The 24,076-nt window shown below is 33.2% G+C and overlaps 1 protein-coding gene across 2 annotated transcripts in view; it reads right to left on the minus strand.

Annotated features, from left to right (window-relative positions):
- Nucleotides 1-270: 270 nt before the first annotated feature.
- The window catches only part of LOC138716286 (uncharacterized), a 30,679-nt gene continuing 6,873 nt past the window's right edge, over nucleotides 271-24,076 (minus strand). For both annotated transcript variants that reach the window (XM_069849211.1, XM_069849200.1), the window contains exons 3-6: nucleotides 16,016-16,131; nucleotides 8,021-8,118; nucleotides 3,304-3,399; nucleotides 271-568 (exon numbers count right to left, since the gene is read on the minus strand). In XM_069849211.1, the coding sequence (XP_069705312.1) occupies nucleotides 435-568; nucleotides 3,304-3,399; nucleotides 8,021-8,118; nucleotides 16,016-16,131 (444 nt within the window). In that variant the 3' untranslated portion in view covers nucleotides 271-434. The remainder of the gene's footprint in view (nucleotides 569-3,303; nucleotides 3,400-8,020; nucleotides 8,119-16,015; nucleotides 16,132-24,076) is intronic.

The following is a 24,076-nucleotide window of genomic DNA, read 5'->3' on the forward strand; positions in this document are numbered from 1 at the left end:
TATTACATTAAATTTTAAGAATTAATATATCTCACTACAAAATAATTGTGTATTTACATGTTTAGACATTTCCTACTTCAATGATCATTCATTATATTTCTTGATGCAGGATACAGGTTTTATTGTAACCGCAGTATACTGCTCAGTGTTTACATCAGAGGCATACTCCATCCGTTGCACGTCCCCTTCTCATACAGTCTATACCGCGTGCGTAGTAAACCTTACGCTTCTCGTGGCAATTCCACGAAGTCTAATAATAACCATTCTAGATTCATTCAATAGCCAAAAGTTTCTTTATTAGAAAAAAAAATTCAAATAGCTGCTTTAATTTGGACAGAATGTAACAAGGGAAATTAAATGCAAACGATTTTCCAGCCTTACAATTTATTTTATTTAGCACTGGTTATCTGTTACCACAGTAGCATATCTCTTCTTCATAGATTACATAACCGGCTGTTGGTTCGCATGAACTCACTGTCGTCCAGACCAATATTCCTGAGCCTGGTTCTTAGTAAATCTTCCATTTCATTAGTCATATCTCTCTTATTAGCCAGAACCCTAATGAAAGCTGGAAAGTGAAGAAGAATATGAAAGAAATATGCACTTTATGTAGGTCTATTCAATGAAGGAAGGATGTTATTTTCTTCGGATTGATTTAGGTTTGTTTTCAATTGTAAAAGAAATACGTAGACTTACAGGCCTACACAGTAGGCCTATTAATCATCCGGTTGTAGTCTACAATATTTTAACTTTGTGTAAGAAAACTAAATAGGTATTAGCCTACTACAGCCTAGATACATTTACCACTTAGGTGCTTTATTGCGACGCATAGTGTGCTAAAACGCAAATCTGGCTGGGCAAAATTAATATCTTCTGTGGATTCCAAGGGAATGTTATGAAACTTTGTACAGACTTTATAGGCAGCACATAATTTTTCTGTACAAGCTCTGATTGAGTTTGTGTAAGAGGAACTACCCCTTTATAGGGGATGATTTCAGACAAAATTAATAACTTCTGTGCATTCTAACGGATTGTTATGAAACTTTGTACAGACCTTGTAGGTAGCACATAATTTTTGTGTACAAGCTCTGATTGAGTTTGTATAAGAGAAACGACCCCTTTATAGGGGATTATTTCAGACAAAATTAATAACTTCTGTGCATTCTAACGGATTGTTATGAAACTTTGTACAGACTTTATAGGTAGCACTTAATTTTTGTGTACAAGCTCTGATTGAGTTTGTGTAAGAGGAACTACCCATTTATAGGGGGTGACTTCAGACAAAATTAATAACTTCTGTGCATTCTAACGGATTGTTATGAAACTTTGTACAGACTTTATAGGTAGCACATAATTTTTGTGTACAAGCTCTGATTGAGGAACTACCCTTTTATAGGGGATGATTTCAGACAAAATTAATAAATTCTGTGCATTCTAACGGATTGTTAAGAACCTTTGTACAGACTTTATAGGTAGCACACAATTTTTGTGTACACGTTCTGATTGAGTTTGTGTAAGAGGAACTACCCCTTTATAGGGGATGATTTCAGACAAAATTAATAACTTCTGTGCATTCTAACGGATTGTTATGAAATTTGTACAGACTTTGTAGGTAGCACATAATTTTTGTGTACAAGCTCTGATTGAGTTTGTATAAGAGAAACGACCCCTTTATAGGGGATGATTTCAGACAAAATTAATAACTTCTGTGCATTCTAACGGGTTGTTATGAAACTTTGTACAGAGTTTACAGGTAGCACATAATTTTTGTGTACAAGCTCTGCTTGATTTTGTATAACAGAAACTACCCCTTTATAGGGGATGATTTCAGACAAAATTAATAACTTCTGTGCATTCTAACGGATTGTTATGAAACTTTGTACAGACTTTATAGGTAGCACTTAATTTTTGTGTACAATCTCTGATTGAGTTTGTGTAAGAGGAACTACCTCTTTATAGGGGATGATTAATAACTTCTGTGCATTCTAACGGATTGTTATGAAACTTTGTACAGACTTTATAGGTAGCACATAATTTTTGTGTACAAGCTCTGATTGAGTTTGTGTAAGAAGAACTACCCTTTTATAGAGGATGATTTCAGACAAAATTAATAACGTCTGTGCATTCTAACGGATTGTTATGAAACTTTGTACATACTTTATAGGTAGCACATAATTTTTGTGTACAAGCTCTGCTTGAGTTTGTGTAATATTAACTACCGTTTTATAGGGGATGATTTCAGACAAAATTAATAACTTCTGTGCATTATAACGGGTTGTTATGAAACTTTGTACAGACTTTATAGGTAACACATAATTTTTGTATACAAGCTCTGATTGAGTTTGTGTAAGAGGAACTACCCCTTTATAGGGGTGATTTTAGACAAAATGAATAACTTCTCTCCATTCTAACGGATTTTCATGAAACTACTGAATGTAATAGGCCTAAGATTTACAGCTAGCATATGATTTTTAAGTACAGATTCTAATTATGTTTGTTAAGAGGAACTATCACTTTAAAGAGATTAATTTAAACAAAATTAATAACTTCTATCCCATCTACCGGTAGCTAACAGATTTTTATGAAACACTGTATGGAAGTTACAGGTAGCATATATTTTTTGTGTACATAGGCTACACTATTTACGGTTCCATAAGAGGAATTACCCTTTACCTGTTAGATAGGAGAGAAGTTATTAATTTTGCCTAACTGCATTCGCTATAAATGGGTAGTTTTTCTTCTGCAAACGAAATCAGAGCACACTTCATATCGATAATCCTTTTCTGAAATAAACAACGAAAATGAATTAGGGTGAAACAGAAAGTAGTGCGGTGGCGTACTGTCTCATTATCTGTCTAAAATTTTACACGTTCTGTGAAAGATAAATTTTGAAAACACGATGATTATTTCTTAACCGTTTGGTTTCATCCAATCCCTAATAAGGTCCGAATTCATTCAATACCATTCCATTCACCTAAGCTTATTTCATTTTAATACTGAATTATTAGTAAGAATTATATAAACAACTTTAACAATTAGCCTACTAACTCAGATATTTTCGTCGGAGACCCTGGGTTCCCTATCTCAAATTGTTGTCTACAACCTCTCAATAACCAGATAAATTTCTTCGGATGAATTCTGAAACACCCTGTACTATGCTATTTAAATGTTCTAAGATATGTCCATTAAAATCTTTGCTAACTTAGACCAATTCCTAATAGCCTAACTGAAACAATATCTTTTTCTGAAAGTTGATTTAGGCCCTATAGGCTGTAAATATTTGAATCATGTTTCTTTACTCACGTTTTTCAAAGTTATCAAGGCAAGCACCGATTATTGCATAGGTGGCATAATCCGCTGCCAGAACTGTGTAGTTGCTACTGAAAACGTTAAGGTCAACTGAAACGAGTAAATAATGCAAATTACTGTTCGTTTTAATGGATGTAGTTCATCTGCAAGTAGTAACCTATTTACTTTTAAAGCCTACTACTATTATATAGATAAGAATGACTTCAAATAATGTCTTAAATAAATTTGGTGGCTCAGTCGGTTGAGGCGCTTGTCTACCGATTTGAAGTTGCGCTTGGTCGTGGGTTCGATTCCCGCTTGGGCTGATTACCTGATTGGGGTTTTCCGAGGTTTTCCTCAGCCGTAAGGCGAATGTCAGGTAATCTATGGTGAATCCTCGGCCTCATCTCGCCAATATCATCTCACTATCACCAATCCTATCGACACTAAGTAGAGTGCGAATTAACGAGAGGAATGGGGGGATTCTCCCCCTGTTGGAAAGTTATCCCCTCTCATAAATTCATATTAATTTTCCTGCGAGGGATAACTTCTATCCCCCCCTCACAAAATATAATTCTTTTAATACGAGTAGGCTATACTTTATAAAGTATAAAGTAAACAAATAAAATAATATTGATGTATTATCATCACCGGTAAGCTGACAGCAATCAATAACTTGGGAATTACACATCTTATCTTAAGCTGCTCATGGATATAATTATTATTATGATCAAGATGCAAGACAAGCAACTCAGTGCGACCAAGCGTTGAGCCGTATCGGATGAGGATAATAATAATTTTATGTATGGTGTTCTATATATAGGATTCTATCCCACCCTCATCAGAAAACTTAATTCGCACCCTGACACTATGAAAGTACTTAAGTAGGCCTACGTAGTAGGCCTAGTTGACACAACGTTGTTAAATAACCAAATAAAAAATTTAAAAAGTAAATAATTTTCACAAATTTAGTTCTTTTTTGAATATAAGTTAGTACCTACTCACATTTAATCCAATTTAATTTAATACAAGAAAAAGCACTGATTCAATATGAAAAACTTATCAGATTACCAGGTAACAATTGGCATCCATACAGTCCTCTTTGTAGATTGAAAACTCAAAAAAAGTTTCATATCCATTGTTCAAGAATTAAAACAGAAAATCAATATCACGAATTTAAAAGAAAACTTACAAATTAAACCAAACCCTTTAACTCTATTAAATATAGAATATAATCTAAATTTAACAGAAGAAATACTGAAATCAGAAATAAACACTGAAATGCTGAAACAGTTGTCTTCAGAGACAATTAATATTAGGTACTCTCCACAAAACTGGCTTCATTTATACACCGACGGATCTTTGATCTCCAGAGAACAAAGTGCCGGTGCAGGTGTTACGTGCTGTCTCTTCTCACTTTATAGATCTCTTGGATATGGAACAACAAGTTTTGATGGTGAAATCATTGCAATAAATGAATGTCTCAGGAATCTTCTATGCCACATCAATAAATTTAGGAATGCAGTTATATTGTCAGACTCCAAAGCAGCTATTCTATCAATAGTCTCTAAACACACACCTTCATCTCAAACAGCAGAAATAACTAAAATGCTCTCTCAATTAATATCACTCAATAAAAGAATTGTATTCCAATGGATACCATCCCATTGTGGAATCCTGGGAAACGAGAATGCGGATGCTTTAGCAAAGAAGGGCAGCACTGCTACTTACAGACCTGTTACTAAATCTACGTATTACTCTGTGAAGAGATTTATTAAATCTACATACTTAGACTTCAACAAACAAAATTTGATAACCCAATCCCAAGGGAAAAAATGGAACTCTCTGCATCAAAATCCACAGTTGATTCCCGATTTACCACGAAAATCGTCTGTAGCTGCATTTAGATTGGCAACAGGCCATGATTGTTTGGCCAAACACCTGCATAGAATTGGAATATATCAGTCCCCTAACTGCCCATTGTGCAACTCAAACCAAGAAATGGATTCGAAACACCTCAAAATCTGTGCTTCGGTGGCTGGTCATGATAATATCTTTGAAAAATATTGGAGTGCAAGAGGTCAAATGACTTTATTGTCAAACTCCTGGCATTAAAAAACAACAACAACAACAACAACATTTACTCCAAACATGTGGCCTAAATTTATAAGTTACGAGTATAACTAAATTTATAGCCGTACTCTACATTGAACTTTGCGCGATTTGTAAATGTTGGAAGAATCAAATCCATTCCTACTTTAATCCAGCTAAACCAACATCACAAACAAACAATGTCATGCATTTCAAAGGAGTTTATTTTAACTATTTTCTAAGGTATTTGCTAGGCTGTGCCTAGAATATTAGTAAATAGGTTGTGCATTAAATTAGACTAAGGTCCCTGAGCCAAATAACGCCATGTATACCTTTAACGCCACCCTATTAAAATTTGTTAACGACACAAGTGTTCGGTAGTGCACTACTGTAGCCTGCAATCGCTTGCAATCTAGTGATGAAATGAGTTACTAGCTGTCCGCTGACATTTACGAGTGATATCACAGTCTACTATATACAGTCGCGAAGCTTGAGGTGATTTTTTGCAAATCTCGTGATAAAGCGCTCCAAGCGGTTAGCAACTAGAAACAATAGACTGTCCACGGTCGACTTTGGACTGTGTCGTATTTCCATCGAGTGCTAGCTCGTTGCGCATTTCACATTGATGCTTGTGAAATGTTCGTTATTGGTTGTAATGAAAATGTTAATGGCTAAAATACAAAAATTTGAATAATAATATTTTACTAGAGACGTAGAAAAATTAAGTTTGTTTTAATGAAATTTATTGATCACGTTTTATATTCAATTCTGGTGGGATTATTATTGCTTAGGCCTACTTTTTTTTTCAAAGGATATGTTTTTAATTATAGCTGTTAATTTTGTTGTTATTTTTATTTGTTACTTTACTAGAGACGTAGAAAAAGTCTGTTACAATAAAATTTATTGATCACGTTTTATTTCCAATTCTGGTGTGATTATTATTGCTTAACCTCAACCCACTTTGTTAACTACGTAAGCCTACACTACAAGTACCGGTACACGTAAGTTACTCCATTAATTCATATTTCCATTATTATTGTTGTAAAGGAAAATGCAAATTAATATTTATTGGTTTCATAGTTAATTATCGCTATAATCTTGAATGAGTGAAGCGATTATAGTAAATTTCAGTTCGTTTTGCACAAACAAAAATAATATTAACCTATTTCTTGCAGGTATCTTCGAGTTTATGGTGGAATTTAATATACTTCATTAAAATAATAAATTCACTTTATGCATTTAATATTTAAATAATGGAAGGAAGGTGTTAATTTTTCCAAAAGAACACAACGAAAGTGTAACATATTTCGTCGTCTACTAGGAGAGAGATATGCGATGATAAGGCGATAGTAGCGATCCTAGTGGTGAGCAACTACCCATGTTTGCATTTTTACTACATATTGAGCTTCGCGACTGTATATAGTAGACTCTGGTATATTATATTCCATCATTTTCCTGTTGTGTGTTGATAGTGAATGGCTGTTCTTAAATCAAGGTAAGAGGCAATATTTTATTTTGTGTGTTGAGCAAATAATAACTATATTAAACTATATATTTTCGTGATCCTTAAACAATCTTCTATTTATAGAAAGTATTTGCTATCTATAAAATTTGAAAATGCTAGAGAAACAGGCATGTCATGTTATCAAGTACTCAGTAGCGCTTTAACGCCATGTGGCGTTAAAGGTCTACAGACAAAATTTTAGGTTATGTTAGTACTAAGGCTGACAGTACAGCATCAGTGTGAAAACATCAGGAAAATCACTAAGCTTTCAACTTACAAATGTTCAGAATGTGCAGTGGTGATATTGGTCCAATTGCTTATCGAACTCTTAATTTTTTTTTATTTTACATAACTTAATTTTTTTTGTTCTACTTATTGGAAAACATTCATATTAAACTAAGGTAAATGCTTTTGTGTTTAATAACTTTCTACTGTGTCACATTGTCTCTTTTTTTTAAAGTAAGGAGTCACTGGAAAACACATTTTCCTAATCCATCTGGTGTTTCAGTTTCAGATCAAGAATCTTTCATTGGTATTGAGTGATTTTGTATCTTTTATTAACAGAAACTCAAATTTAGTCGCTTAGTTCAATTTGTGTTGCTTAGGAAAAATAATTCATTAACAATTATAAGTGTATAGGTTACTAGAAAATAGGTGGCGTTAATCGGACAACCTGTTCCTAATAACGCCAGTTTACAAAGTTTTCCTATTTGAGTTCTAATTCTTGTTCGGTATATAATATATCCATTTTCATTTGTTATTTTGTAAAGATAAGATTACAGTTTCTATTTCATAATTTTCGTGTTTGTACATAACTTATTTCCAGAGCAAAAGTGACTGAAGTATTAAGGTGGCGTTATTTGGTACGTGTAACTTATATTGTTTCTAATAGTTTCTATAATTTCATTTCATATAACTTACGTGTTACTTATGTAGGCGTTTGTTCCTTATTGGTGTTAGCCTAGTTAAGCAGTCAAAAGAACTATTTTTTGTTCCTAACCTATTGTCTCAATGAATAATGGTTTCTCGTCTTCATTAAACTTTATTTTATTTTTTTCCTACTTTGCTACATGTTACTCAGAACAAAATACTCTCGAAGTTGAATTAATATGATCTCAGTAGGCCTAGACTACTTACCTTCTTGGTAAATCATGGTCAGTATATTATTTTCGTATTTTCTTTCTACAATCTTCGCCCTTTTTCTGAGTACATATTTGTTCCCAGTAGGGCGGTACCTAAACAAATATAAGAACATAAATTATAAACTTACAACTATGTAGGTATATTTAGACCTATTTATAATAAAAAATTGTGATCATAAAAAGTCAAAATTGACTCCAAGTTGTTTCCTCCACCACTGAGAACTTCGATTAATATATTAGGTCCATTAATCTATCAATCACTCCAATTAATCAATCGAATAAACCAATCAACTAATCCAATAAATAAATCAATCCAAACAAACAATAAATCAACCCATTAATTCAATAAATCCATCAGTCACTCCAATAAATAAACCAATTAATTGAATAAAACAATAGATCAATCCAAACTATCTATAAATCAATCTACTAATCCAATAAATGAATCTATCAATCAATAAATCAATATATCAATCAATCCAGTCAGTCAGTTAATCAATAAATCGAATCAATCAACTAATCAATAATAAATCAATCAATTCAACGAAAGAATAAATCAGTCAATCACTCCGATCAATAATCCAATCAATCGAATAAATCAATCAACTAATCCATTAATTCAATCCAATCAATCCATACTATTCATAAATCAATCTACTAATCCAATAAATGAATCTATCAATCCAGTCAATCAATAAATCAATATATCAATCAATCCAATCACTCAGTCAGTTAACAAATAAATCGAATCAGTCAACTAATCAATAATAAATCAAACAATTCAATGAATAAATCAGTCAATCGAAACAGTCAATAAATCAACAAACAAATGAAATAAATCAATCAATTCAACGAATAAATCAATCAATCGAAGCAATCAATAAATCAACAAACTAACGCAATAAATCAATAAATCAATCAACTAATTCAATAAGTCAATAAACCAATCTAATCAATAAATAAATCAATCAACTGATTCAATAAATCAATTAACTAATTCAATAAATAAATCAGTCAATTCACTCACTCAGTAAATCAGACAATTCAATCATTCAGTAAATCAACCAATCGAAACAATCAATAAGTCAATAAACTGATCCAATAAATAAATAAATGCAAACAGTCAAATTCAATCACTCAGTCAATGAATCAATAAATCAAATCAGTAAACTAATAAATAAATAAATAAATCAATCAATCAATTCAATGAATTAATCAATCAATCCATTCAATTAATCCAGTTAACCAATTGATTCCATCAATTCAACTAATCCATTCAATCATTCATTCTGATGAACTAATCAATTGGACAAGGAAGAGGCAGAGTAAGGTAAAAGGTACACGAGTTAGGCCCGATTGTATAAACCATTTAATCTTAGATCAGAGGTTAAATTGATCCTTGTTTCAGCTGAACTTGGAATTTTGTGTTGTATAAAGTCTAATCTAAGATTAATTTGTCTCAAACTAAAGTCAACTTTGACTGAAGAAATTTCTCCGATTAAGTTAGATGATCCAAGTTCAGTTATTTCTTTTCTGTTTGAAATATACGAGTGACAGATTGTGCAAATAAAATATTATTATTATTAAAATTAATAGATATGATAGGTACATTTATATATATTTCTTTCAATTTCTTGCCTTGATACACAAACAATCTTATATTTTATAAGGCTCTATCGTGTTCAACAGTATCAAATAACATAACCTATAACTATATTATGTTTATAACAACCATTAATTATTAATGGATGTGATAGGTACATTCATAAATTTTCAATTTGTCGTTTTATAAAGCTTTATTATGTTTAGCAGTATCAAACACCGTAACATGATAACAATTTGGAGAACAGTCAACCTTCTTCTTATTGTCCGCCATTATTTACAATGCACAAATAAACCAGTGTCTCCAACAGTGTGTACGGAAAGTCGCCAAAAAGTAGTTGTAAAGTCGCTAGATTTCTCATTAATCAACAAAGAAAGATTAAATTTTGTCACTATTGGGGTGCTAAAAAGTTCGCTAAATCCCTATTTAAGCAATATAAAAGTTAAAAGAAATTGTTGTTGGAAAAGAGTTAAAGTCGCTAGATTGGCAACACTGAACAAACCTGTATAACATGGTCCGCGCATCACGTATTTCACCTGTTTATGCGATGTTGCCAAATCCTTTTCACGTGAACTTAGATTGCATTTGAACTAAGGCAATTTGACCGCAGAAAAGTTTTATATAGGTTAGAGTCGGGTAGTATCGGACATCGGGTAATATCGGACAGTGAGTTTCTTTCATCTACCACACGATGATAGTACCTGATTGACATGGTTACGTTTCCGTGATGTCGCATAGAGAAACGTAACCATGTCATTCAGGTACTATCATATGATGGTAGATGAGAGAAGCGCACTGTCCGATACTACCCGACTCTCCCCTAATAGAAGAAGTTTCTGAACTCGGTTTCGCTTTTCGATCTTCGATCAAAGTTAATCTTTAGTCAGGGAGTTTTATACAATTGGGCCGTCCTTGCAAGAGCTCTTGGGAGTGATCTTAACATTTATTTGACCTCCTAGCCTGAAGGTTACTTGTCTCACTTCGTTCATACAGGGTCCTACGTAATCGACTAGAGTAAATTTTCCACCGAAGAGTCCGAAAAGTAGAAATAACGTTAAATGTCTGGACACTGCAAATGGGTATATACCCGGTGACAGTGGTAACTAATTACATTCAATAGTGACAATTAATAATAAACACAACTAATAAACACATTAATAATTAATAATAATAACAGTAATAATAATAATAATAATAATAATAATAATAATAATAATAATAATAATAATAATAATAATAATAATGACAAGGAGCATCATAAATTAAATGAAGCACGATCACTTAAAATAGCATTTAAAATAAATCTAATTTGTATCTTAACCCTAAGTTCGAACTAAGACCCACGAGTGTGATAGGTTCATACCTGCACAATACACTTATTTCGCTGTCAACTCACTCACTGCACTGATTCTATCCTGATTTCACTAACACTTCAAAACCATTTCACTGTTCAAATACTCTGCACAGCCACTATGAACTACAGTAGAACCCCGTCTATCCGCCATCCTATCAACCGATTGGCGGATTATCCGATTATCTTTCTCTCGTTCGTTTTTTTTTTTTTTTTTTCGCTACAGAAACGTATGAAGTTGATACTGTTGTACGCTATATTAGTATATACGTATTTTTTTATAGAGTGTTATTACAAACATTTACACTTAGGCCTACACAGTTTTGGTCTACTGTTCGAGTTGCTGTACTCTATTACTTCTATATAAAATTTGTTCCATGAGTTTAAAAAAAAAACGTGTTGTGCTAAGTGTCGAATAAAATCCAAATAATTAAGTGGTTGGGGAAAGAGAAATTGTGAGTCTTCTCGCATCACGATACGAGACTGATGTTACAGCTATGAGCGATTTAATAAAAATCAAGGATAAAGGGTATACTGTATGTAAATCTACAACATGAGACCTTTAGTATTTCTATCTTTCCGCTGACAGCCATTAAAAGAAGTTTCTTTTACCTCTTAAAAACACGTCTTTGACAACCGAACTTAAATTAATGAACTTCTGATTCACTACCTAGCGTATCAAACACAAGACCACGGAGAAAATAACCAGTGTTATTCACTTAATTTACAAAAAAATATTTTATGGTACGGATTATCCGATTTTTCGATTAACCGTTCAGTCAAACCCCTTCATTACAGCGGATAATAGAGGTTCTACTGTATACAACTTCACTGACACAAACACACTTCACTTACACAACACCTATAGTATACTGTATAGGTCAATTGATGAATTGTTTAAGGTTATAAATCGAATTAATCTACTTCATATGCATTGTACAATTTTGTATAGCTTAACGAAAATAAGTTTGTAAATTGAACTAATTTGATTGTATATATTTGTATAGTTTGGCTGGTGAATTGTAGGCCTATATGCTTTTAAAATGATTACTAGTCTGTGTAGCTCTACTGATGAATTGTATATAGGCCTACTGTAAATTGAATGGTAGTCTATATAGCTCAATTGATGAATTGTATATGCTGTAAATTGTATAGTAGTCTGTATAGCTCAACTGATGAATTGTCTATGATTATAAATTGAACTAATCTACTTGATATTAATTGCACAAATTTGTATAGCTTAATGAAAGTATGCTACTTTGTATTGTATATATTTGTATAGTTTTGGCCGGTGAATTGTATATGCTTTAAATTGAATAGTAATCTGTATAGAGCTATTGATAAATTGTTTGTGTTTGTAATTTGAAGTAGTTTGCATGATATGTATTATCAGTTTCTGTATATCACAACTGGTTGAACTGTTTATGCCTTAAATTTAATTAACTTACTTATTTTGTATTATACATATAGCTCAACTGATGAATGATCGTTTGCGTTTGTAAATTTAATAATCTGATTGGCTATGTATTGTATACTTTTAGTAGAGCCGTCGATGTAGCTCAGTCGGCAGACTCGCTGGGCTGCTGATCCAGAGCTGCGTTCGGGCTTGGGTTGGATCCCCCTTTGGTCTTTGGTTTCTTCCGAAGTTTTCCACAGCCGTGGGACTGAAGCCGGATGGTCTATGGCGAGTCCTTGGCATCAACCCCTTTGATTTGCTTACCCCTTTTGATTTCATTACCTGGTTGGATTTTTCCGAGGTTTTCCCCAAACCAAAAGGCAAATGCCAGGTAATATTTTGGTGAATCCTCGGACCTCACCTCATCTCACTACATCTCGCCAAAATATTATAAAAAATTGCACATAATTGTAAAAATTGTAGAAAATTACTAAATTGTAAAACTATAAAAATTTGTAAAAATTGTAATTGTAATATTGTAAAATTTAGACTGTTCCACATCTTAAAGCTTCATTGCTCATGTAAGATCTATGGAATAAAATAAATGAATGATTGAATGAATGAATGAATGAATGAATGAATGAATGAATGAACACACTTCACTGACACTACACACTTCACACTTCATTGACACAACACACTTTCTCACTGATACAACACTTCAAATAACAAAATATCAATTACACCCTTTAAATAGTGTGTATAAATACTACCGTCTGTTAGTAAAGTCCTTAAGCCTATTTTTAAATACTTTTTGGTTATTAGTAAACCATTTAGTAAGTCTGCAGGTAAAGCATTCCAGTCCCTGATAGTGCAATTGAGAAAAGAAAACTTTCCAGTGTCCGTCCTCTGTCTTCTTTCCCTCATTTATGTGAGTGGTCGTTCCTTGAAGAGTAATTTGGCGGCTGCACCGCCAATGCCTAGGTTCCATTGCCAACCGAAGATAAGCTTACATAAACTTTAGGAAATGTAAATGCGAAATGTATACAAATTTAGCGAAATGTAGGCCTAGATTTCGTGACCCATTTCTATCAGGGCTCGTCCCGTTATTTGTCTTAGGCCCAATTGTATAAAACTCCCTGACTAAAGATCAACTTTGATCGTAGATCGAAAAGTAAACCGAGTTCAGACACTTCTTCTATTGTATAAAACTTTTCTGCGGTCAAATTACCTTGGTTCAAATGCAATCTAAGTTCACGTGAAAAGGATTTGGCAACATCGCAAAAACAGGTGAAATACGTGATGCGCGGACCATGTTATACAGGTTTGTTCAGTGTTGCCAATCTAGCGATTTTAACTCTTTTTCAACAACAATTTCTTTTAACTTTTATACTGCTTAAATAGGGATTTAGTGACCTTTTTAGCACCCCATAGTGACAAAATTTAATCTTTCTTTGTTGATAATGAGAAATCTAGCGACTTTACAACTACTTTTTCGCGACTTTCCGTATTACATTCTGTTGGAGACACTGGTTTTTTTTTTGCAATGTAAATAATGGCGGACAATAAGAAGAAGGTTGACTGTTCTCCAAGTTGTTATCATGTTATGGTGTTTGATACTGCTAAACATAATAAAGCTTTAAGAAACGACAATTTTCGTTTAGTAATACAGTTAATTGAACATTTATGAATGTACCTATCACATCCATTAATAATTAATGGTTGTTATAAACGTAATATAATTATAGGTTATGTTATTTGATACTGCTGAACACGATAGAGCCTTATAAAATATAAGAATGTTTGTGTATTAAGGCAAGAAATTGAAAGAAATATATATATATATATATATATATATATATACACATACACATATATAAATGTACCTAACATATCTATTAATATTAATAATAATGGATATTTTATTTGCACAATCTGTCACTCGTATATTTCAAACAGAAAAGAGATAACTGAACTTGGATCATCTAACTTAATCGGAGAAATTTCTTCAGTCAAAGTTGACTTTAGTTTGAGACAATTTAATCTCAGATTAGACTTTATACAACACAAAATTCCAAGTTCAGCTGAAACAAGGATCAATTTAACCTCTGATCTAAGATTAAATGGTTTATACAATCGGGCCTTAACGCCTTAGGGAAATCACAGGCAGGATGAGTAGTCTCAATTTTGGAGATCGAGCCAGTTTGCTTATTAATAGCTACTCTAATTAAAAAAAAACTAGCAATTTGCTTAAAAATCTGTAACCCTAGTGCCCCTTGTAATGGATGAACCAACCAATTAGGCGAATTAAACTTCTTATTTTTCGGCTAAGGTCGGTTGGGTTAGGTTGTAAACATTCTTGTTGTATCTAGAAGTATAGGACCTATGCTATTTAGTCAGGATGGAGAATTGGAGTGGTGCACAGCGTGCGTTTGCCATCAAGGCTTAAGTTATAGATTCCTGATTGCACAGCTCTTGTTTCGGCAGCATTACAATGTAAGTTATACAGGGACATCATTTTATATTTACTAACATTTTTAATATTAACCTGGCTATATCTTTGGATTAAAGGTCTAGAAGCGGAAACACCGCTTGCTCCCCCTTCCAAGACTGGAGTTCGATGACACTGGCGTAAAATACAAATCACGTTACTAGGTATAGGAGGGCAGAAAAGTAGTTCATCTATTTCTGTAAACTAGGAAATATCGCGATTTTGAGTTTGATAATTTTCATTAGGTTTTTGTTTAATCAGAATACAGAACTGTAATAACACTTAGTGTTTTTACTCACGAATTGAACTATCCATTCGGACGTATTAATTATGCAGTGTATATTGTACTGTTACAGCACATTTTTTAAAATGGTGGCCGTTCATTTTGATATAGGCTTCAGTTCTTTTGTGCATATTATTGCACTAACTTATAGACTATTGCATCTAATTCCAATTAGCAGTTTCGTCCTTCGTACGAATAACTCATGTTGAAATAATTCTATACCTACTCTATAAAAGAGTACCTTACGTACTGTAAATATAATCTTCACTTCTGCCCGATCCGAAAAGATAAAATTACTCAGAAATGCTATCTACTGTCCGTTCAAGTGGTTTTGTCGCAGGGTCGTAGAAAGAGGGGGGGGGGAATCACGTGACAGTTAATTACTTAACGAGGCCCTTTTAGTTAAGTTATTTTAAACAGTTGTATAATATTACTAGACGTCCAATTCCTAAAAGAAATTAATGTTTTCAGAAAAGAGCTAAGACATCCCAGCTACTAGACTTTACAGAGGGGCGAACAGAAGCAGGTGGTGGAAACCGGGATGCGACGTAGGCAAACGGACGACAGTACCTGTGCGAAAATATGATTCAATATTGAAAGCTCTTTCGTCACTGGAAAACGCGAACATATTTCTGGAACGTACTATACTCACTAACTCAGTACTGCATACGCTGCTTCAGTTCTGTGTGTAGAACGGTTGGATGTTTACTAGTAGAGGGGGTGGGAGTGAAGTACATTCAAAAACTCAGGTACAATAAAAATTGAAGTAAAAATAAAATGATGTCCCTGTACATGCAGAAGGGCATGGTGATCACACACACAACATGGCCCTTTAGATATGAATAAGATTTATTTCTTCTACTCACGCTATGAATCCTGCAGTCGCATAATTAAGTCGAAAAGAATCGATGAGAAAGCAAAATCGATCAGAAAATGTTTTTGAATTTGTCAAAACCGTGTAGTACTGAAGATTATTCGACATCTGAAACAAAAGAAATACAGTAGCCATAATTCTTTACAAATCAATGTATCTGAGAATTCTGAAAAACTCGAACCAGTTTGAAAACTTCTCATAGGTTAGGCCTATTGCATAAATGTTACCACTGGTTTAAGTGTGCTGTATTTCTTTCCATAATTGAATTGGTCATTGCTAAAAGGTCCTTTCTCCGTATTTTTGCAAAAATGAGTTAACTACAGATTCAACATCCTTACATATAAATACACAATGTGTGCTAAAAGGACTTTCCTCAAGCCTTCATCCACACGCACAGTTGAGCAGTTCATTTTTAGTGTCATGCTAAAATGCCCTTACTCCAGGATAGAGGGCCATCTAGCTATGAACTTGTCATTTAGTGGTGCTTCAATCTTTTGGCAAAATTTTATACTAACTATACTATCAGCTCTATTTTTTGAAGCGGTTTGTTTATTCTGCTCTGATCTTTATTTATGTTTTAATACAAGTTATCATATTATACGCAATTTCGGCTAATTGAAATGGAAACTGATAGTTTGAAAAGCAAAAAGAGACGTAGTGACCCTGGCAGTTGGAAACGAAATATATTAAAGAAAGTCAAAGTTATAGGACGCTTTGACAAAATTGTGCACAGATTTCCTGTTCGAGGACATTCATATCTGCCCTATGATAGGAATTTATTTTGGTGTGATAAAAAGGGCAACTGCTCAGAGACACAGAATCTATATACCTACAGAATAGAATATCAAGAAAATTCTATGCTACATTGCCCGTGGACAGTTACATTATTATGAGATGAGAAAATTGTAAATTCTCCACTATCAGAACACAGAATACAGAATGAAATGGTCAAGTTAGATTTAAAAAAAGGGCCTAAAACTTTGTAATAAGTAATTAGAATATGTTTTAAGATGAGAAATATATTTTTAATTTGAAATAATGTTAGTTTATTTAATTAAAAATCCTGCATTTTATTACAGTATTCCATTTTAAACCAAATGTGAAATTATTTTAAGTTCACTGCTAAAAGGCCCTTAAATTTTAATTTTTAATTAATAATATTATACAACCTACACGTGACAACAAAATAAAAATTGTGATTCCAGAAAGCACAAATGTACCTTTATAATGGACAATTACCACATTGCTCTATGAAGATTAGTATTTCTTAAAAACAGTTTTTTTCGATTTATTCAGAACCAACAATTTTGGACAAAGGGCCTTTTAGCAGTGACCAATTCAATTTCATTCTTGGTTTTCACAACAATCACAGCTGTTTTCTTACAAGGGCTCAACCATTTACACAATGTTTATCTTCGAAAACGGGAAACATTTATGTTTTAAAACCAGAGTGATAAGGGAAATAAGTTATTTTCCAATGAACAAGCTGTAAAAATTATATAGACTAGATAGGCGTATTAAAGATAACAGAAACTAACATTATTCTTAGTAAACATCACTTTGTTTAAGTTATGTCTGAAGATTTACGGCAACTTTCTTCAACATCTGTTAAATAAATTGCTTTCTAATGTTAAATAACAGGCTATTAGGCCCATTAAAATAACTTAGACCTACTATGTTTCATAAATAACTGTACGTAATTTACGAACACAAAGTCAAGCTATAAATACAATGATTTACCATACTCTAGATGGCCTTGACAATAGACTACTATTGCTTTCTGAACGCTGCTCATGTCTCGGTTTGCGTTACTTTTTGTTAATTTGCCATTCGTCTATATCTCAGAAATCCATTCAATTTAAAAATTCTATTCTATTGCAAGTATTGTTGGGAAAATGTTCCGTCCTTAGAAAAGGTAGATTCTTATGTTTTGAGCAATTGTTGCATTGGAAAGGGGTCAATGAACTCGATCCCAGAGTTCCAACATAGACCTTCGTTATATTAGGCCTATTTGTAGTATGTAGGCTAATATTTACATTTTTATTTACGATTCACTGTCCAGTGAATGGGAGTATGGCAAGATCAAATAGGCCTAATATTTGTACAGCGATCCCAACAACACGTTTCAATTTAATAAGTTATCTTACCAGTTTATATATATATATACATATATTATTTATTTATCTATTTATTCATTTATTTCTATTTATTTATTTATTTCGTATTTGTTTCTTTATTTATTTATTTACTTATTATTTATTTATTTAATCTTTTATTTGTTTATTTATATATTTGTTTATTTATGTATTTATTTATTTATTTTGCATTCGTTTGTTTATTTTCTTATTTATTTACTGTTTTTATTAATTTATTTATTTACTTATATACTCTTAATTTGTTTATTTATTTACTTATTTACTTAGCCTATTTCTTTATTTTGTTTAGTTACTTACTTATTTCTTCATTTACACATTTATTTATTTATTTACTCCTTTATTTGTTTATTTATACACTAATTTATTTTACATTTGTTTATATATTTACTTATTTATTTACTGATTTATTTATTTATTTATCTATTTATTTATTTACTTATATACTTATTTCTTCATTTGTTTGTTTATTTATTTATTTACTTAGCCGATTTCTTTATTTTGTTTATTTATTTACTTATTTAATTGTTTATTTATTTATTTTTTATTTATTTACTTGTTTATAGATTTACTTATTTATTTATTTGTTTAGACCTACTTATTTTTATTTCGTTTGGCTTACTTAGGCAAGTTTAACTACTTTATATTAAGATAATATTCAGGAGTGTAACAGTTTCCAGCAATTCTTCACCATTACTTCGACCACTTACAGCGCTATTTAAAATCATCGTGCAAATTGCTGGCCTCATCTTTAAGCATTTTTCTGTCTTCCTTTTTTATCTAGATTTAGGCCCAGTAGTCTCGCATCTTACACTATTTTCGTTAGCTACACTTTGAACGCATTGCCCAGACACTATGACACAAAGATGTGGAATTAGACTCTTGTGGTATAACTGCTAAGATATTGTCAGAAGATTTCCCTGATAATGAGACTCATATTTGCCTTCACTGTATCCATGGGGGCTATATCACTCTAAGTCGTAGGGTATAAAACTTGTCTTAAAAAACGAGGATTAATTTTTCTAGAGATGATGGAGTAAAGAGTAGTAGGCCTAGTAGTAGTAGTAGTAGTACTAGTAGTAGTAGTAGTAGCAGTAGTAGTAGTAGTAGTAGTAGCAGTAGTAGTAGTAGTAGTAGTAGTAGTAGCAGTAGTAGTAGTAGTAGGTAGCAGTAGTAGTAGTAGCAGTAGTAGGTAGTAGTAATAGTAACAGTAGTAGTAGTAGTACTAGTAGTAGTAGTAGCAGTAGTAGTAGTAGCAGTAGTAGTAGAAGTAGTAGGTAGCAGTAGTAGTACTAGTAGTAGTAGTAGCAGTAGTAGTAGTAGCGGTAGTAATAGGTAGCAGTAGTAGTAGTAGCAGTAGTAATAGTAGTAGTAGTAGTAGGTAGCAGTAGTAGTAGTACCAGTAGTAGGTAGCAGTGGTAGTACTAGTAGTACTAGTAGTAGTAGTAGTAGCAGTAGTAGTAGTAATAGTAGTAGCAGTAGTACTAGTAGTAATAGCTGTAGTAGCAGTAGTAGTAGCAGTAGCAGTAGTAGTAGTAGTAGCGGTAGTAGTAGTAGTAGTAGATAGCAGTAGTAGTAGTACTAGTAGTAGGTAGCAGTAGTAGTACTAGTAGTAGTAGTAGCAGTAGTAGTACTAGTAGTAGTAGCAGTAGTAGTAGTAGCAGTAGTAGTAGTAGTAGGTGGCAGTAGTAGTAGCAGTAGTAGTAGTAGGTGGCAGTAGTAGTAGTAGAAGGTAATAGTAGTAGTAGTACTAGTAGTAGTAGTAGCAGTAGTAGTAGGTAGCAGTAGTAGTAGTAGTAACAGTAGTAGTAGTAGTAGGTAGCAGTAGTAGTAGTAGTAGCAGTAGTAGTAGTAGCAGTAGTAGTAGTAGTAGTAGTACTATTAGTAGTAGTAGTAGCAGTAGTAGTAGTAGTAGTAGTACTAGTAGTACTAGTAGTAGTAGTAGCAGCAGCAGTAGTAGTAGTAGTAGGCCTAATACTTTTAACGGCGCTTTTATCTTCGGATGTCATTCAAGTCAAAATTCAGCGTGGTGAGAAATGACCGATACATTTTGTCTGGAGCCCTCTACTTGGAGCAGCATCAGACTCTATTTACGCGCCTCCCGTTTCAGTTACCTGTCATCATATCATAATCTCTTCACACGCACGCAAAATAGCCGCATACTAGCCATACCAACACATAAGACATCATCGTATTCATCATCATACACAATCTCGCTCTCGCGCTTGTGGAATACCCTACCCAGTGACATCAGAGACTGTCGGAATTTAGTAGCGTTCAAAAGCAAACTTATTAAGCATTTTCTTACTGCGTAGAGTAGGTTTAATTTTTACTTAATTAATAAAAAATGTTTCTCTCTTCTTAACTTTTACAATAAACTGTCTAGCTATTATTAATCAGTTAGGCCCAGTTTCACCAAGCTTCGTTAAAATAACGCTAACAGCATGTTAACTAACGTGTTGTTAAAAATTGAACAACCTGTTAGTGTAATAGTGTTTCACCAACCATTTTAAGTACTTTGGTTAGGTAACATGATGTTAAGAGTAATGTAACAGGAATCAAAGAAGCAGTGATTGTAGGAACGTTTACTGAATGTTCCTTTAATTGGTGTAGTCATTTGTTTTAGCGGAAAATTGTATTTTTTACATTATGGAAGTATTGGAGACTAACATAATTACAACGGAAATCGAGAAAAAGAATTGTGTTAGGAGCAGTAATTTTATCTCATATGAGAAATATAATTATTTTAGTAGATCTAGCAATTGAAATCAAACGTAGTGATAGAACTTTCATTAGGAAAAAGGAACAAGCATGGGTCTCTTTAACCCAAGATTTTCAATCGCCATTTGGATGTGAAAACGCGAACTATGAAACAAATCATTGTTTTGAAAATATTAAAAGAAATGCTAAGATGAGTCATGCACAAGATACATAGAACATTTTAAAACTGATGGTGGTACTTTCACTCTTAAAATTGATATTTGTGCGAAGATTCTTTTAATTATTCAGGATCAAATAAAACCAATAGAAAATGAAGATAATTGTGATGCTGAATATTACAATGGTTAGCGTTAACATTATTTTCTTATCTTATATACCTGCCTTCATACGTCAATAGCCATAATTACATGTGAACTATTAAATCAGTGAAGTAAAGAAATATCGTTTTGAAAATCTGCAATTATACTTGTGTATTAATACGGAATAATAATCACAGAAATGTTTACGTTAATAAGCACACATCTTCTCTTGATTTTGGATGCAGTATTAATATTAAATGCTGAAGCAGTGATTGTAGCTAATTGTTTTCACTGCAAATATATCTCGATATAATAATGTGGCGTGTAACATATGTTCCCTGGCAGCCATGATTCACGCTGTAACAGGACGTTAAGGATTTAACTGCGGGAGTATGCTATGTTAATTTAACAGAGGATTTAACGTGGCGTTAGTAGTAACAACAGTTGATGAAACATCTCTTCCGTTAAGTTTACTGTTAAACTGCCTTAACGACATGTTAAATATTTAACAAGGGTTGGTGAAACTGGGCTTCAATCTTTTAGTACTTTGATTTTTATTGTATTTGTAAATTTAATATTAATTGTAATTATAATTGTAATTGTATTCTTAATATTGTAGTTGTAACCCCTGGTAGAGGGGAAGAGAAGGTCTGATGGCCTTCTCTCTAGCAGGTTAAATAAATAAATAAATAAACAAATAAATAAATAAATGTACGACACGGTACCCATAGTTCTATTTCGCCCCCACTAAGAAAGACTACTCGGAACTAATCATCCTCCAAAATGCAACGCCGGCAGCCGGGTTTTAAAATGACTACTTCCGATCCAAAATCTAGCATGGAACACTCAGAACGACATGAAGTTGTGGTACGGCGGTAACGGGACAATGAGGAAGAAGAATGCGAGGACAAGCAATGCCTGAGCTAACGTTGGTTCTAGAAGTCTTCCCTCAGGTCTAGTAACATCATAGGCTTTGTACCAGGGTTTAAGGCACAGTCGCATTTGTCTCATTTTCCAATTCGACTTCTAAAAATGCAACAAACTTCAATGTAAATGTGCAAAAATGCGACAACCACATCGGACTTCAGAAACTAAGATGGTAGTGGAGAAAATGAAATCAGAGATGTGCTTGAACTAATCTGAATTTAAATGAAATGCTAATGGCATGGGCAATGTTCAAAAAAGTATTGAGCAATAGATGTTCAGGAATTGATTTCAAAGAGTTGGTGCAATTCATGTAAGTTAAGTGAACAATTTCTTCTAATTGATTTATATAATTCCATCGCATACTGCAAATTGTGAGCGAGGATTTAGTTGCATGAATCTTGTAAAAACTGGAATTAGAAACGCCTTTCGGTAAAAAGAGTTAGCACTCTGCTAACAATAAATCTTGAAGGGCCTACTACTGGGTGTTCATTTCAAAGTGTGTCATGACGTCACTGTTGTTGGGTCACCGATTTGAAGCGAGTTTCAGCTTATATGTTAGAGAAGTTGCCTATTATTTAAGACGTTCTTTAATCTGAACTTGAGAACGTGTACGGTATAACCACAGTATAAAGAAGATACAGTAAGGTCAACTAGCCCATTTCGTGGGAACAAATTCTGAGTGCGCATGTCATGAAACCGGGTGTATTGTCTGGAACCTCCACCAGATGGTTCTCCATCTACGACAGGCTGGCATAATTTAATATTAACTGAAAGATTTATTACTCATCTTTTAACAGTATGAAAGACATGAGGCAAAGGAATGGCAACATAATCATAATAATAATTACTTCCGTATATAAACATCATGAAAATATTGACTAATTGACGCTAATTTTAAAGTCACTGGTAGATGCTTATGTTGGTAACGTAATATTCAATCATTAGCTACATAGATCATGACATTCGTTTCGATAAAGTTACGTCAACAATGGATATAATAAAATTTTGTTGACTAGCTAATAACATTATATGGAAAGAAATGCAATGGATATGAAGAAACAAAATAAAACGGTAAGCACTTCGCTAATAGTAGTCTATGTTTTACTTCAATCATAAACACTGCAATTTTATATGTATTTTGAAAAGAAAAAGTGAATTTTCATTAGACCTACATAATAAGACACAAATATCACTACAGAACAAAGGGATAATTACAACAGTTAATACAAAGTTTCATCTGAAAGTTTAGCGCTGCCGATACTAGCGACATGGTTGGATTCATTGAGAACTACACCTCCCTAAGTTTGATTTTAGTACCAACAACATCAAAGGTGCCGACAAGAGTTGTCTCTACTGTATCTTCTTTATACTGTGGTATAACTTGAACGTCGTAGCAACAGATGGCGGTCTGTACGGTCTGTGTGCTACCATAACCTCTTTCGAACTGTGTTTTGCGCCGGCAAGTCGTACGCAGGGTATTTGTTATCATCGGTTGCGTACGGTAACATTCCACAACACAAATCAAATGCTCCGTGTCCATGTTGACCGTCGAAGTTAATGTCAACAAATACGTCAGTAATCGTCTTAACCCTCTCCCCATATCTCGACAGTACGTATTTCCAAACAGTTCACATTCCTGCCACTACCGGCGTTACCGTACGTATCGGTACGTACTCTTCAGAATGAACGCCGTACTTGCTAGGCAACTTCTCTGCCTCATAGGTTATACACCTCTGCGGAAGTGTAGTGAGATTGAATTCTCTAGGCTCATCGGCTAGCCACATGACGGCATACAGCGAGCCATGACACACTTTGAACTGAACACCCAGTAGTAAAAAATTTCTATGTTTAGAGTGCCCATAAAATAATGTATTTTAATGTGATGTAAATTCAGCAGTAATTGATTCTAAACATACCTACTGCTAAGAGCTGACGAGAAGAAGAGTGGAAGGA

The sequence above is a fragment of the Periplaneta americana genome, chromosome 2 (genome assembly GCF_040183065.1).
Source record: "Periplaneta americana isolate PAMFEO1 chromosome 2, P.americana_PAMFEO1_priV1, whole genome shotgun sequence".
Classification (NCBI taxonomy): Eukaryota; Metazoa; Arthropoda; class Insecta; order Blattodea; family Blattidae; genus Periplaneta; species Periplaneta americana.